The sequence below is a fragment of the Halteromyces radiatus genome (genome assembly GCF_025201355.1).
Source record: "Halteromyces radiatus strain CBS 162.75 chromosome Unknown BX664scaffold_5, whole genome shotgun sequence".
Taxonomy (NCBI): Eukaryota; Fungi; Mucoromycota; class Mucoromycetes; order Mucorales; family Cunninghamellaceae; genus Halteromyces; species Halteromyces radiatus.
Genome location: NW_026251691.1, coordinates 402,287 through 416,978, shown reverse-complemented (window position 1 = coordinate 416,978; position 14,692 = coordinate 402,287). Strand labels below are relative to the sequence as shown.

Here is a 14,692-nt window from a genome sequence, read left to right as displayed (position 1 = left end):
AAACAAAAAAAATTGTTTTCTTATATATAAAAAAAAAGTGATCCCATTAATTTCGCTCTCAGCTTAAGCTCGCCTGTTGTTTTTTCCTTGTCATGAAATAACAAATTTCTCTCTCTTTTTTTTTTTTTTTTATCTCCCCTGTTTCCTTTCTTTCTTGTTGTCGTTAATAAATAAATAAATATATATTATGAATTATACCCATTACTCTTCTCTATTAAAACTTTATAATGTTCCTGACTTTTGGACTGATGAAATGTTAGCTTTATGGGTACCTATTGCTATTTATTGGATACAATGTTCTTTTTTTGAAATTTTGATGCGACTTCAACTTCCTTTCTTTGAAAAATACCGAATTCATTCTTCTATTGACCGATCGAATAGGAACAAGGTTTCTTTCGGTAATGTTTTATATATGGTGGCTGTACAACATATCATTCAGTTTATCTTTGGTTATTTCCTTTTAAAGGTGGAGGATCCAGCAACAAGAAGTCTCAAATCTGAATTGGCTATACAAAGAACAACTCAATGGATTTTATCTTATATCGGAAATTATCAATTAAATGATTTGGTTCAACTAGTTGCTTGGATGCTTCATATATGGGTGATTCCTATTATTCAATTTCTTCTTGCTATGTAAATTAAACAACATATCCTTTTCATATATATATAAATACTTATCATATTATTATTCTTTATTAGGTTTATGATTGATACTCATCAATATATTTTACATCGTTTGGGTCATACATCCAAATTTTTATATAAACATTTTCATTCTTATCATCATCGACTTTATGTTCCTTATGCATTTGGAGCTTTGTACAACCATCCTGTAGAAGGTTTTTGTTTGGATACTCTTGGTGCTGGACTTGCTTATGAACTTACTGGAATGTCACCTCGACTTGGATTGATTCTTTTTACTTTCTCAAATTTGAAAACAAGTAATTGAAATCAAATTTTAGTTTTATTATATTTATATTTTTTATTTTTATTTATTATAGTTAATGATCATTGTGGTTATAACTTTCCTTGGGATCCTTTGAATATATTATTTAAAAATAATGGAAAATAGTAAGTTAAAAAATTAATATGATTTATATTGATATTCATTATTATTATTATTTATAGTCATGATATTCATCATCAACCTTATGGTATCAAGAAGAATTTTAGTCAACCATTTTTTACATTCTGGGATAGAAAACTTGGAACTGAATTTGATTCAAATGATATGAATAAACGAAGGAACAATTGATTTATTTTTATTGTATTATTCTTTAGATTATAAATATTAGATTATTTTTATGTATTACTTTTGTATCAATAATAATATTAATAATAAAAAAGCATTTTCTTTTTTGGTGTATATACTTTTTGTTCACCAATCAAAATCAAAATAAATGTCGTTAATCAAAAACAGGGGTTTCGTTGCTTCGATTTTTTTGAGAAAGATATTCTGAGTGTGTACGAGAGAAGGAACGCCCTAACCTCTAAAATTTCTTTTTTTTTTTTCTTTCTTTCTTTCTTTCTTTATTATTATTATTTTTCTTTTTTTTTCCTTTTGTTTGTATTATTTATTCATTACTGTCTTTAACATCATTTATTTTATACAAATTTATCAATGGGAAATAGTCCAATGTCCATATCTTCCATACAGTTGTCTTCGCCATTACCGTCTCCTTCTGCTACACCAAACCGACAGAATGCTTCTCACCAACATAGTCAACAAGCATTGCAACAACCTAGTATTGAAACTACAACTACTATTACTACAAATACTATCAATACCACCACTACTATACAAGATTCTCAATCAACTCAAAATACAGTTTTATTACCTCCTCTTGTATTCAATCCTCCTATGCAATCTCATATTTCAATATACCCTCTTGCTGAAACACCTACTCCACCTGAATTGAAAAGAATCAAGTTCAGTATTGACAATCAACCGACATTATTACAAGAAGTAGAAACCAAAGATTCCTTTTTATTGGATACTCATCATGAAACTACCTATTCTACTGGTCATAATTTCAAAAATCTCTCAACAAATACTGATCATTCACAACGAAAACGCCCAGCCCCCGATCATCTTGGAAATACACGAACCATCTTTCACGATGATTGGTCTCCTCCCCACAAAAAACTCAACGACTCTTCAACTCCAATCGTGGATACCATTCACTTGACCACCGAATCAAATGACATTACTCCTGCATCATTGACAGATACGAACGCCACCTCTGCTACTACAACCAATCCTTCTGCCAATACTTCCAATTCCTCTCCTGCTCAACCTTTGACTTCTTGGCTTCCAGAATTTGCTGCTCATTTACCATCAACTGACACTATGGAACAAACTATGGATGATAGTCCAAATTCTGCTTTACCATCTCCTGTCTCTGATCTGGATCCCAATGATGAAAACTGGTTGCCAACTTCTCAACATTCTTCTTCTTCTTCTTTTGAATCTCCAATCATTACTTCTCATCCTCATTCAACAAACCCAACAATGGCAACAACTGCAACTACAACAACAACAACATCATCATCATCAACAATGGAATCAACAACAATGATGGATATTGTGAATGAAGATGAAATGGATGAAGATACGGATGATGGTATCTCTTCTTTATTACGAACTTATGATACCCTTCCTTCCAATATTCAAGAATATCTGATGTTCCAACTCCTTCGACGGTCTACTATGCCCTCTCTACGATTTGCTAGTGATATGATTATGGAGGCTATGAAAATGGATTTTATTGCTCATTTACCTCGGCGTATCTCTCAACGTATTTTTCTATATCTGGACGTTCGTTCATTATGTCGGGCCACTGGTGTATCCAAACTATGGAAACGTGCCATTGAAGAAAACTCGGATTTATGGAGAGCCAAAATTGTACAAGCTGGATTCACTGTTACTGCAACTGAAATCGAATATTATGGATTATTACCCACTCATCTCTATCATCAACAAGTCTCCTCATCATCAGCATCATCATCATCAGCATCTTCATCGTCATCATCAACATCATCATCTTCGTCAGCGACAGCAGCAGTATCGGCATCATCCAAATCAACAACGACAAGAACATCAAACAATCTGGCAACATCACCATTCTTATCTCCTATCAAAGAAATGACCCATGATAGTCTTGGTGTAGATTTTTTGGATCAACCTCTATTCGACACTTCTTTATTAAATGCCTCTGACGACCCAACTTTACTCTATCGTAGATCGTTTGCTATGCCTGATTACGACAATATACCTGATCCCGATCATCCATTTACTCCCGATATGGAATCTACAATACATCCATTCAAGCGTATATACAAGAAACACCATATTATGCGACAGAATTGGAAACATAATCGAGTCAAACGACAACAAGTGAGTGGCCATGGCGATGTAGTGACTTGTTTACAATTCGATGACGACAAGATTATTACTGGATTTGACGACAATTGCATTAACATTCATGATATCAAAACAGGACAATTACGGCGAGTCTTACATGGGCATGAAGGTGGTGTATGGGCTTTGCAGTATGTCGGCAACACATTAGTCACAGGTTCCACTGATCGAACATTACGCATTTGGGATATTGAACGAGGAATTTGTCGATTTGTTTTCCGTGGCCATTCAAGTACGGTACGATGCCTTCATATTGTCATGCCAACTGCTATATCTACAGGACCTGGTAAGGATGACTTTGTTATGCAACCTTCTCAACCTTTGATTGTCAGTGGATCTCGAGACTCGACATTACGTGTTTGGAAATTACCTTATTTACCAGCTAGATCATCCTATAATCAACATCAATCTACACAACAACAACAACAATTGCAACAACAATCATTACAGCAATCATCAATCCAATCTCGTTCTTCATCCCAGTACTTGAACAATGATGATTCTTTTATATTTGATGGACGACAATCAAAAGGACCTATGATGGATGAAGATGACATTGACAACATCACCCAACCTCAATCTTTTGCATCGTCACATCCTTTTGCCAGCGGTATCTTACCAACAACGGAAGCAAGTTTCCAACCACCACTACAACAACAACAACAACAGACATCTTCTTCATCTACATCTCAACATTATCATCAATATCAACAATCTCAAGAACATTACTTCAATCCATTCTTTCTCTACCTTTTACGAGGTCATCAACATTCTGTACGTGCACTGGCAGCCCATGGCAATACATTAGCAAGTGGCAGTTATGACAATAGTGTGAAACTATGGAATTTGGAAGATGGGGAATTGATCCATGATTTGAAAGGTCATACGCAAAAGGTTTATTCGGTGGTGATTGATGCTCAACGTCAACGATGTATCAGTGGCAGCATGGACTCTACTATTCGAGTTTGGAATATGGTGACTGGACAGTGTGATATGGTTTTACGAGGTAAATCATCATTTAAAAAAAAAAAAAAAAGTATTATGATGTGTTGATTTTCTTTTTTTTTATTTTTTTTTTTTTTTAGGACATACTATCTTGGTTGGATTACTTGGTTTTACAGAAAGATACCTTGTCAGTGCAGCTGCAGATGCTTCACTTCGAATATGGTCTGTGGATTCTGATGAATGTCATCATATTCTTGTCGGTCACAAAGGTGCCATTACTTCTTTCCAACATGATGATCATAAAGTGATTTCCGGTTCTGAAGGTGGATTGAAAATGTGGGATATCCGAACTGGCAAACTTGTACGAGACCTGATCAGTGATGTCAATGGTGTATGGCGTGTGGCATTTGATGAAAGACGTTGCGTAGCTGCCGTGAAAAGGTAAAAGATCAAACAGAAGGTTAGAAAAAAAAAACAGAACCCTCATTCTCTTATATATATATATATATCTTAGTGACAACACAACTCGACTGGAAATCTTGGATTATGGAACAGATACCGAAGAAGATGATTGTTGATCCTAGTTATTCTATTGTACATCATTCTTGTTGTTACTCTCCCTTTTTTTTTTTTTTTTTTGATCATCTTCTTATTTCTTTGTTATCTTTTTTCTTTTTATTTATCTATTTATTTTTATTATTATTTTTGTTTGTTTGTGATATCGTTCTATTTATACCATTGGCTTATAGGCCCCTCTTCTTTTTATTTTATTCCTTTTTTTTTTCTGTATCTCATCCACTTTGTCCAACATACCATCCATTGATTAGAACATTTGTTTGCACTTTTATCCATATTATTGTTTCCTTAAACAGTAACATGCATTTGATTATAAAATAAACTTCTATTTGAATCTTTTTTTTTTTTTTTTTGGGTATAAAGATTTGGTTTTTTTTTTGTTTTGTCTCTATCTGTATATATGGAACAAGCATTTCCTATGAGGATCTTAAGATTTGTTAAAGTCGAACATTTTTTTTTTTCCCATGATATGAGAAGTGACCATCATTATTATACGAATAATCCATTCATCCAGAGTACCATCATTGCGTATCATCCTTCATCACATATCATCCATGATCACATAATCATCCCATCATATATATTTATATATATTCACAAAAGATATGATTTATTGATGTAAAAAAAAAAAAAAAAAAAAAAAAAGTCTAACAAAAAAATGAAAATAAATACACACACACACAACATATATATATATAACTATTCAATACAACTATAATAACTACGACCACTTAAAATATCCACCAGAGCACGATCACGGTGCCACCAATCATGATGAGGTTTGCGATTCTTCATATCAGTAGTAGGTAACAAAGTCTTAATAGATTTGGCATGAACTTCGGCACCACAGAGACCAATGACAGCAATAGATTCTTCACCTGTAGCGAGTTCCACGGCATCTTGTTGTTTGTCCAAAGCAACTCGAGTATGCTTTTCAAAGAATTCAATACTGTGAATAGCCAAACGAGAGGCACGAATGCGATCCAGAGGAGAGGGTGTGTTTCCTTGTTGAATATGTCCAAGCACGGCTGTACGAGAATCAAACCTAGCACCACCTTCATCTTCCAAGATTTCAGAGATCACTTTGGTAGTATACGTCTTGCTGACACTTTCGGTACGAAGAATGACCCGACCTTCTGATTTTTGAGGATCATCCGTATCGTAGAGACCCTTGAGGAATTGTACATCACCTTGGAGTCGTGGGAGATCAATACCTTCTTCGGGAATGTAAATCGCACATGCTCCCACCGCTAAACCACCTTCCACTGCCAAGAAACCTGAACGTCCACCTTGTACTTCGATCACAAATACACGTCGCCTTGATGATTGCGCTGATTGTACAATCGCATCACTTGCACTGACAATCACGTTCAAAGATGTATCACAACCAAGTGAAAAATCAGTCCCAGGTACATTGTTCGAGATGGTAGCAGGAATCAAACACATAGGAATACACAATGATGGATACTCGTAACGCACCTTGTCGATTTCCACCAATGACGCATACGCTTCAAATCCACCCACCAGCATCACAGCTTGAATGTTCATCTTTTGTAATCGATAAGCCACCATGCCCATGTCGACATCCTTGCCAGGTACAGCTCGATTTGTGCCCAAATAAGATCCACCACATGTTGTCCATCCATCAACATCCATCCAATTCAATTGTTCAAAACAACCACGCACAAGACCAGAGAAACCATTGGCCACACCATAGACAGTATGTCCACGATTCAATGCATATCTTACAGCAGCACGAGTAGCAGAGTTCATCCCACCAGCAGGAGCACCAATATGAAGGATAGCAATTCGTAAACGTTGATGATCAGGTAATTCGATACTGTTGTCATCCAAGATCGTGGTCACATTGAACACTTTGTATTCATCCAAAAATTGAGGGTCTCGTAATTCCATGGCGCGTTCAAAATTCCGAGATTCAATTGCCTTGGCCACTTCGTGAGTCAGTTTGACAGCATCCATCAGAGGTTTAGTCGTCACCTTGTTGTTATTCATGCCAATCATCGGGGATGGTTTATCAGGAGTAGAAGCCAGTACAGCATCCACAGCAGCTACAGATTGAACAGTACCTAAGATCCGATCAAAAGCACAAGGAGATCCACCACGTTGAGTATGACCCAAAATTGTCACCCGAGTATCCAAACCCAAACGATCGCTAAGAATATCTTTGATATGATCTACTTTGATAGGATTAAGATGCTTATCCAGTGCACCTTCGGCCACAATGATGATCGTTTTCCGTTTGCCTAATTCACGATGTCGTTTTGCCACATTACACATTGCCGTTTCCCAGTCTTCTTCTGCCGGAGGTCGTTCAGGAATAAAAACAAAATCAGCACCAGTTGCAATCCCTGCCATAAGAGCCAACCAACCACAATGTCGTCCCATCACTTCAATCACAAATGCACGAGAGTGTGATAATGCTGTTGTGTCTACAGAATCCACAGCTTCACAAATACGATGTAAGGACGTAACAGCACCAATGGTGATATCAGTACTGGACATGTCGTTGTCAATAGATCCTACTAGACCAACAATCGTCAAATGTTGGAATATCGTTGCTTCTTCTTCAGTAATACGTTTTGTCTTGAATAATTCGGCTACCAATCCTCCCCATTCAGATCGAAACACATCCGCACCAGTCAATGATCCATCACCACCACAAACAATAAGAGAGTCAATACCATTCTTGATCAAGTTTTCTGCTGCTTTAAGACGACCTTCACGAGTCTTGAATGGCATGCAACGAGCCGTACCAATAGAAGTACCTCCCTTAAGTATTAAAAAAAAAAAAAGAATGAGTTATGATCCTTTAAATAAAAAAAAAAAAAAAAATAAAACGCTCAAACTTACTACACTCAAGTATCCAGTAACACTTCTCCAATCCATCTTTTTGATATAATCACCACCATCCACCAGTCCTAAATAAAAAAAGATATCAAATCAAAGATCAGATCTCCGCGACTTAGCGTTATCGTCATGTACTACCATCCAATTTCCTTTTTTGATTCTTGATATTTTTTTTTTTTTTTTTTACCTTGATAACCTTCATAGACAGCATATACATCACAACCTTTAGAGATGCCATAAAGTACAGTAGCACGAACACAAGCATTCATACCAGAAGCATCACCACCTGAAGTCAAGATACCAATTTTCTTTCTTCGTTGTTCTTGTAGTTGTTGTTGGGGTTGTTCAGAAACAGGATTTAATTTTGAAGAGAGAGCAATGACATTATTGTTTGGATCTTGAATCAATATAGACGTAGTAGTTTCTTGGAAAGGAATGTCGCGTTCGGTGAGAGTATGCATAATAGGTTGAAGATGGGGAACATTCAATACGAATAGTGTGTCTTCGAGACCCCAATCCTTATCCGTTGTCAGAGGCTCCTGTCGATGGAGTGTTACTTCAGGATTCAATACAATCTTGATAATCAATGAACTTGTTTGCTTGCCACCTTTTAACCGAAGCCATGTTTGTTGGAGTTCAGTTTCACCTTCACTTTCATGATTGCCTATCACACGGTCAAAGCCAAGTAGTTCATAAAATTTGACAGTTTGTCCATATGCTTCTTCATTCTTCGAGGATATAATGCTATACGAAAGTCCAAGTGCTGATGTCGCCATGGTGAAAGAAGATAACACTAAAAAAAAAAAAAAAAAAAAAAAAAGAAAGAAAGAAAAGAAAGGAAAAAAAAAAAGCGATATGGGTTTCAAAATAAAAAAAATGGACGTGTTTCTGAAATATGAACGGGATATCGCGGTATGAAAAAAATAAAGTGGGCGAATGATAACGCGGCATTCTACGGGAAAGCCTTTCAGAGGTAAAACAACACACCACAAAACAGTGATGGATGAATATAACAAATAAAGAAGTAAAATCTTTATCATGATGAATGTGAAATATGAAAAGGTCAATACTAAAAAGAATTGTTTTAGTTGCACCGTATATCATATTTGTAATTATATGGATAATGATAAACGTATAGTATGGATTTGACGCGAGAAAGATTATTTTTTTTTAATGTCGACAGTCTTTTTATTTCAACGACTAAGAATCGAAGTGTGTGTATATATAAAAGAGGTATAATGGTGAACTACTACTAAAAAAAAAAATTGAAACTAAATGGTATTATATTATTTTACATAAAACCCTTGACTTTCTAATATCGCTGTCTCCAACAATTGTTTTAACCTATCTTGTGTTTTGTGTTGATAAAGGATTAATTGATTGAAGCAAGTATGAGCTGAAGGAAGTCGACCAACATCTTCACCACCACATGTAATTTGAAGGTAGAGTTGACTTGATCCAGTAGCTGGGATACGATCACTTCCTGTAACAAACATCAAGAGTTTCCTTTGCATAGATGGTTCCATTGCCTTGGTGACATTCCAGAAATATCTATTTTAATCAAATAAAATCAATAAAAATAAATATCCCTGATACAGAAAAACTCTTTTTTTTTCCTTACGTACGTAATGATTGGATCATCTTGTTCAAAACCATGATATTCTGTACGACTACGTAATAGATCAATATCCAAAGGTTGATCACTACCTCGTATAAGTAGTTCAATTTCTTCAGGTCGGAATAACTAATATATAAAAAAAAAATGATAAATAAACATAAAAATAAAAAGTTAAAAAAAATGATGTTTGATTACTGAAAGAGCATTGCCACCACATATATGATAAAAGCCACGTTGGAAAGCGCCAAATTGATGATCAACACTTTTATTGAGTACGTAGTCCACATAAAGATCCACAAAGTCAAATCGGTTCTTGTTGGTGACCATTATATTCTCCCCACCTGGTAACAAAGGTACAATTTGACGTTCTCCAAATATATTCCGTTCCACCACAAACGTACGACAAAATGTAGATTCTACATCACCAGTAAAAGATAAGAGTTGCTGCAATCCACGAGCCAAACTAGGTTGAAATGCGGCCAAATCTTCTAATCCCACCTTTTGATCCAGTAATTTCTTATAACAAGCCAAAGGAAGATGAATGTCCAGGATAGTGGAATTATATATAGCGAGACCAAGAACTAGGCCCACCAAAAAGAATTGATCTTCATTTTCAAAACTTCCAGGATTAAACCAACAAAGAGTACTTTCTTCTTCTTCATCATACGTAAACATACCATATTGAGGATCAAATAAAGAGCGTACCAATAGTAAAAACCATTCCTTACGTAATCCACCAGCATCTACACCTTCTTCCCCAACAAATTTTATGCGTAGTGATTTCTTGAGATCCAATTCATGTTGCACTAACTATACAGGAATTAGTAACTACGAATTTTCTTCATAGGTAGATATAAATATTTTTCATTTGACATACCTGTCGTAAAGAGTCATCAATCAGATGTTGTCGTCGAATACTTAACGCCAAGTAAGGTAAAGAAGCACGTTGATGAAAGAGCATATTGAAGAATGCCTCTCGTCGTTTGATTTCCATTTGTTGTTTTGCATCCGTTTCCATAATTTGCATCTTGGCTCCCATACTAATCAAGAAAGGGTACTGACAAAAAGCAAATTTTCTATACACAACAAAAAAAAAAAAAAAAAAATAGAAGAGGTGAATTTGGATAAATGCTCAATATCTCTTACCCTGATTGTGATTGCCATGATTCAAAATCCGCCATCAAATGAATGTAATCCACCATGGTGTTGTAAAAGTTGGATAAAGCTGTCTTGGATGATTTTTGATTGGCTGTAACTAAATAAATATAAATAAATACATTTATAAAAAAATGATCAATATATACGCACGATAGAAAAAATCGCACACATTTTACATAATAAGGCCATAACACGAGCAGCACTGGCCACTTTCCAATCTGATTCATACGCCATTGGTAGATCCCTCTTGCTTTTCAATGCACGAGTGATACGATGAGCCATAAACTTTTGTACCAATTCAACTTGTTTCACAAACGTGGCTGGTGAATATCTAAATTTAAAAAAAAATTGAGAAATATTCTTTTCATTCTATATTCAATGAAATATATATATATATTACATTTCTTATTACCTTGAAAACCAATTGACAAGAGCATGATGACATTCGTTGTTGAGGCAGCTGAGAAGACCAAACACGTGTTGCAGGATGTTGTAATGATATTTTGTTTCAGCAGGGAAATTGTGTTGACCTAACAGAGGATTCTAACTCAATAGAATCACTTGATGTTACTGTTTTCCTTCTTGCTTTTCTTTTTTTTTTTTTTTTTTTACCTCCAAAATGATCAAAAGGAATCGAATATCACTCATGCGGCGTAGAGGGACAGTCGGTCGTTTCAATAGTTTATCTGTTGCTTTCATCATGACTCGAATGACATTGATAGGCTAAAACAAATCAGGTTAGCAGCGATCTTATTGTTTGATATATGTAGAATATTACCAAGCTGAGTAAGATTTTATACATTCGTCGAGTATCTTCCAATGCCACACCACAATCTTCAGTAGTAGTTGTGTTTCCCTAAAAAAAAAAAAGTAATAATCAGTAAGATGATATTATGAATATATCTTTGTTTTATCACTTACATTTGAAAAGCTATCATTAAGACACATCCAATTTCCAAAAGTAGCATCGATTAAATCTTCAACTGGTTGATAAAATAATTCCTTGCATGTATGAGTAGTATCCATCTTTTCTTTCCTTTTACATTCATTGACCAATTGTTTGAAGTATCGTAGAGTCAGGGGAGGTTGTAAACATACTTTTTCCAAAGGAGGTTTCAAATCATTCACCGTGCCACATACAGGACAACGAAATCGAGATATTAATTCTGGGTATTGTAGTTCACTATTATCAAACAACACAATTCATTGACAAAAAAAAAGACAGAGGGAAAAAGAAAATTTCGTCACTAACAAATAATAAGATAAAATTCGTCTCTTACCAGTGACAGCATATACATCGACCAGTCGCCTATCATGTCATGACACATACATATTCATATAGGTAAAAGAAGAGAAGATTTCTAGCGTTAGCCTATACTGGTTTTTCCTTCTCAATTGTTGTTTTTATTTCATTGTACCTTGTCCACTTCTGATGACTTGATTGCAGCATCTGCCAAAGCAGCTGGTTCTACTGATAACGGTCGTTGAGTTGGTTGAAGAGCTATAAATGAGGATCTGTCAACTCTATTGAATGATTCATAAACGGAGGTACTAAAATGGTCCATAAAATACACATATAATGTTAACAATGAAAGGAAAAGAAAAGAAAAAGGAACTCTAAAAAAAAAAAGGAGGGTTAAGGATGTTGAACTCCGTCAATGCGTCAAAAAAAAAAAAGAAACTTTATTACAGTTTTATTCAATAACAAATGACGGAATTCAAAATATAGGATAGAAAATAGATGACAGAAGAAGAAAAAAAAAAAAAAAAGAGAATGATTAATATACTGTATCATTATCAGTCATCAATCAATGTATCTTGACATATTCTGAAAAAAGTGGTAATGCGACATCCATTCTGGGAAAACTCCAATATTTTTATTTTATAATATCACGAAACTGTAGGGTATATCTAATCTCTAATATTTTATCTAATCTATCTAAATAGGTATTCGTATATGTTGTGTCAATTGTTCCTATAATAATCATATTAATAAATGATTAATTATCATTGTTTTAGACTTACATAAGTTAAAAAGATAACAGCCGAAGTAGGAGCACTCCTTAAGGCAGTGATACCACATCCACGATAAAACCCTTTGATGCCAGCATCTTGATAGATTGATTTAGCGATTTTTCCAAACGATCGAATAGGACCCTTTCGTAATTCATCATCAGTTTGCATTTGAGATTTGATAACATCCACAGGAAACATTGACATATTATATCCAATTCCACCCATGGCACCACTGATCATCAATTCAATTGAAGTCAAATCCTTTTTTGTATAATGATGATGTCCAGATTTACGACGAAGGAAGGTTGCACAACAATATTCATAGGCTCCAAACCAAAAGATCCCACCAAATGTTTCTCGAACCAATGTGGCCCAAAATCCACGATAATAACCTTGGATCCCATGACGTTGCCATACATTTTTCATCACATCCAAAGGTCCACCATACCGATGATGATGTTGTCGTTGCTTTTGTTCCTGTATTTGAAGTTTGCATTTCACTAATTCTACAGGTGTAAGCACAAATGTTGCCAAAGCACCTGATCCTGCACCTGCCATCATTAATTGTTCCATTGATAATTGTTTGCTTTCATCCAATTGTCCAGTATACATTCGTATCAATCGTTGCATTTGTCGATACCCCACAAATAAAGTTGCATTTTCCATCATGGCTCCAATAATAGGTAATGACATACCCTATATATATATATATTAATATACTCTTTATGCTATCTTGTATGTTTGTCCTACCTTGAATAATCCTTTGACCCCTTCATGACGAAGTGTTTGAGTAATACAATCTAATGCTCCAGTATAATGTGGTTGATCAAGAGGTTGTGTTTGTAGTCGTACTTTGATAGTATCAAAAGGATATTCTACTACTTTGCCAACCATACCAGCTATCTTTATAAGTAATATTTCAGTCAATAACGTACAAAGTAGATATTAAAAATACTTTACCGAACCAAAAACTAAATCTTCAATTTCATGTTGCAAGTTACTTTCCGTATCACCAGTATCGTCCATTGAGTAATATTTGTTACCATACAAAAAGTCTGACAAGTAGGAAAAGAAATTAAAAAAAGAAAGTAAGGAAGAAAAAAAAAAAAGTGGGGAAACGATTATGACACAAAAAAGTGACTTAAAAACTGTCAAAAAAAGAAGAATGAAAAAAAAACCATTCAATCACCGCCTATTTTATTTAACTTTTTTTTTTTCTTCTTCCCCTTCTTCTTCTTCTTGTAAAAACAACCCCGTCCAACTTTCATCATGAAAGAAGTAGATCCTATTGCTGTAAGTTATATATAGAGATATCACTTTACCAAATATTTATTCTATTTTTTTTTGTCTGTATTCTCACCATATAGTTTACCGTCGAACTAGGCAAATTATATGAACTATCCAAAAAATCAGGCAACGTGTCTGTCACTATGAAAAGAAGTAAGTTGAATAAATAGAAAGAAATAAGATTCATCTCTTATTTGATCTCTTTGTTTTATCTTTATTAATCAATATCTGATAGTGAATGTTCATCGGTTAAAACATCTGGTAAGGGACAAGAAAACCATGCCCAAGGGAGGTGATCTTGTAGTAGAAGGTCAATCAAAAGAATACCCAACACTTGTGCGAGCCACTTATAAGAATACAAAACTTAGTACCTTGGTAATCACTCTTTTTTTTTTATTTTTTTTTTATGAAGAGAACTGATTTTTATTATTTATTTTAGGTATCACCTGATGATTTCAATAAATTCCAAACTTCCTATGCTACTGTCATTCGAGCCTATATGGATACATTGAAGAAAAAGGATCGCTCCAAAAAGAACAAGAAACAAAAGAACTAACAGTGATCAACATCATCCTCCTTCCCCCTTTTTATGACTCTTGTAAATAGTATAGTCGTCTTTTTTTTATTTTTGTCAACATCAATAAAAAAAAAACTTTTATTCATAACAGAAAGTTATATGAATATGATAGATAAACGAAATGAAAAAAAAAAAAGTTATTTTATTATTTTATTAAATATATGAAAAAAAAATATACACAAAGTAATAAAGATATATAAAAGATAAAGTGAAAGATCAAGAATAA

At 34.4% G+C, this 14,692-nt stretch overlaps 6 protein-coding genes across 6 annotated transcripts; 3 read left to right on the top strand and 3 right to left on the bottom strand.

Moving 5' to 3' along the window:
* The first annotated feature begins 131 nt into the window (after nucleotides 1–131).
* On the top strand, nucleotides 132–1,361 carry BX664DRAFT_335003 (fatty acid hydroxylase superfamily-domain-containing protein). Its single transcript, XM_051545817.1, has 4 exons — nucleotides 132–633; nucleotides 700–941; nucleotides 1,002–1,071; nucleotides 1,129–1,361. The coding sequence occupies exons 1-4, from the start codon at nucleotides 188–190 to the stop codon at nucleotides 1,253–1,255; spliced, it is 885 nt and encodes a 294-aa protein (XP_051398801.1). The 5' UTR covers nucleotides 132–187; the 3' UTR covers nucleotides 1,256–1,361.
* A 181-nt stretch (nucleotides 1,362–1,542) lies between these two features.
* On the top strand, nucleotides 1,543–5,005 carry BX664DRAFT_335001 (WD40-repeat-containing domain protein). The gene is made up of 3 exons (XM_051545816.1): nucleotides 1,543–4,427; nucleotides 4,507–4,807; nucleotides 4,881–5,005. Exons 1-3 carry the CDS (start codon nucleotides 1,622–1,624, stop codon nucleotides 4,942–4,944), a joined length of 3,171 nt encoding a protein of 1,056 aa, XP_051398800.1. The 5' UTR covers nucleotides 1,543–1,621; the 3' UTR covers nucleotides 4,945–5,005.
* Nucleotides 5,006–5,566: 561 nt separating this feature from the next.
* BX664DRAFT_298558 (6-phosphofructokinase) lies at nucleotides 5,567–8,597 on the bottom strand. Its single transcript, XM_051542279.1, has 3 exons — nucleotides 7,998–8,597; nucleotides 7,814–7,881; nucleotides 5,567–7,732 (listed from the first exon to the last, which is right to left on the bottom strand). Exons 1-3 carry the CDS (start codon nucleotides 8,584–8,586, stop codon nucleotides 5,642–5,644), a joined length of 2,748 nt encoding a protein of 915 aa, XP_051398799.1. The 5' UTR covers nucleotides 8,587–8,597; the 3' UTR covers nucleotides 5,567–5,641.
* A 192-nt stretch (nucleotides 8,598–8,789) lies between these two features.
* Nucleotides 8,790–12,165, bottom strand: BX664DRAFT_334999 (uncharacterized protein). Its single transcript, XM_051545815.1, has 12 exons — nucleotides 12,005–12,165; nucleotides 11,867–11,895; nucleotides 11,508–11,769; nucleotides 11,365–11,442; nucleotides 11,199–11,309; nucleotides 10,999–11,129; nucleotides 10,763–10,917; nucleotides 10,575–10,683; nucleotides 10,306–10,504; nucleotides 9,624–10,238; nucleotides 9,436–9,554; nucleotides 8,790–9,361 (listed from the first exon to the last, which is right to left on the bottom strand). Exons 1-12 carry the CDS (start codon nucleotides 12,149–12,151, stop codon nucleotides 9,097–9,099), a joined length of 2,220 nt encoding a protein of 739 aa, XP_051398798.1. The 5' UTR covers nucleotides 12,152–12,165; the 3' UTR covers nucleotides 8,790–9,096.
* A 280-nt stretch (nucleotides 12,166–12,445) lies between these two features.
* BX664DRAFT_359691 (mitochondrial carrier domain-containing protein) lies at nucleotides 12,446–13,722 on the bottom strand. The gene is made up of 4 exons (XM_051548108.1): nucleotides 13,563–13,722; nucleotides 13,353–13,505; nucleotides 12,612–13,298; nucleotides 12,446–12,561 (listed from the first exon to the last, which is right to left on the bottom strand). Exons 1-4 carry the CDS (start codon nucleotides 13,626–13,628, stop codon nucleotides 12,526–12,528), a joined length of 942 nt encoding a protein of 313 aa, XP_051398797.1. The 5' UTR covers nucleotides 13,629–13,722; the 3' UTR covers nucleotides 12,446–12,525.
* A 60-nt stretch (nucleotides 13,723–13,782) lies between these two features.
* On the top strand, nucleotides 13,783–14,601 carry BX664DRAFT_334993 (signal recognition particle, SRP9/SRP14 subunit). The gene is made up of 4 exons (XM_051545814.1): nucleotides 13,783–13,895; nucleotides 13,970–14,042; nucleotides 14,125–14,264; nucleotides 14,329–14,601. The coding sequence occupies exons 1-4, from the start codon at nucleotides 13,872–13,874 to the stop codon at nucleotides 14,443–14,445; spliced, it is 354 nt and encodes a 117-aa protein (XP_051398796.1). The 5' UTR covers nucleotides 13,783–13,871; the 3' UTR covers nucleotides 14,446–14,601.
* The last annotated feature ends 91 nt before the right edge of the window (nucleotides 14,602–14,692 follow it).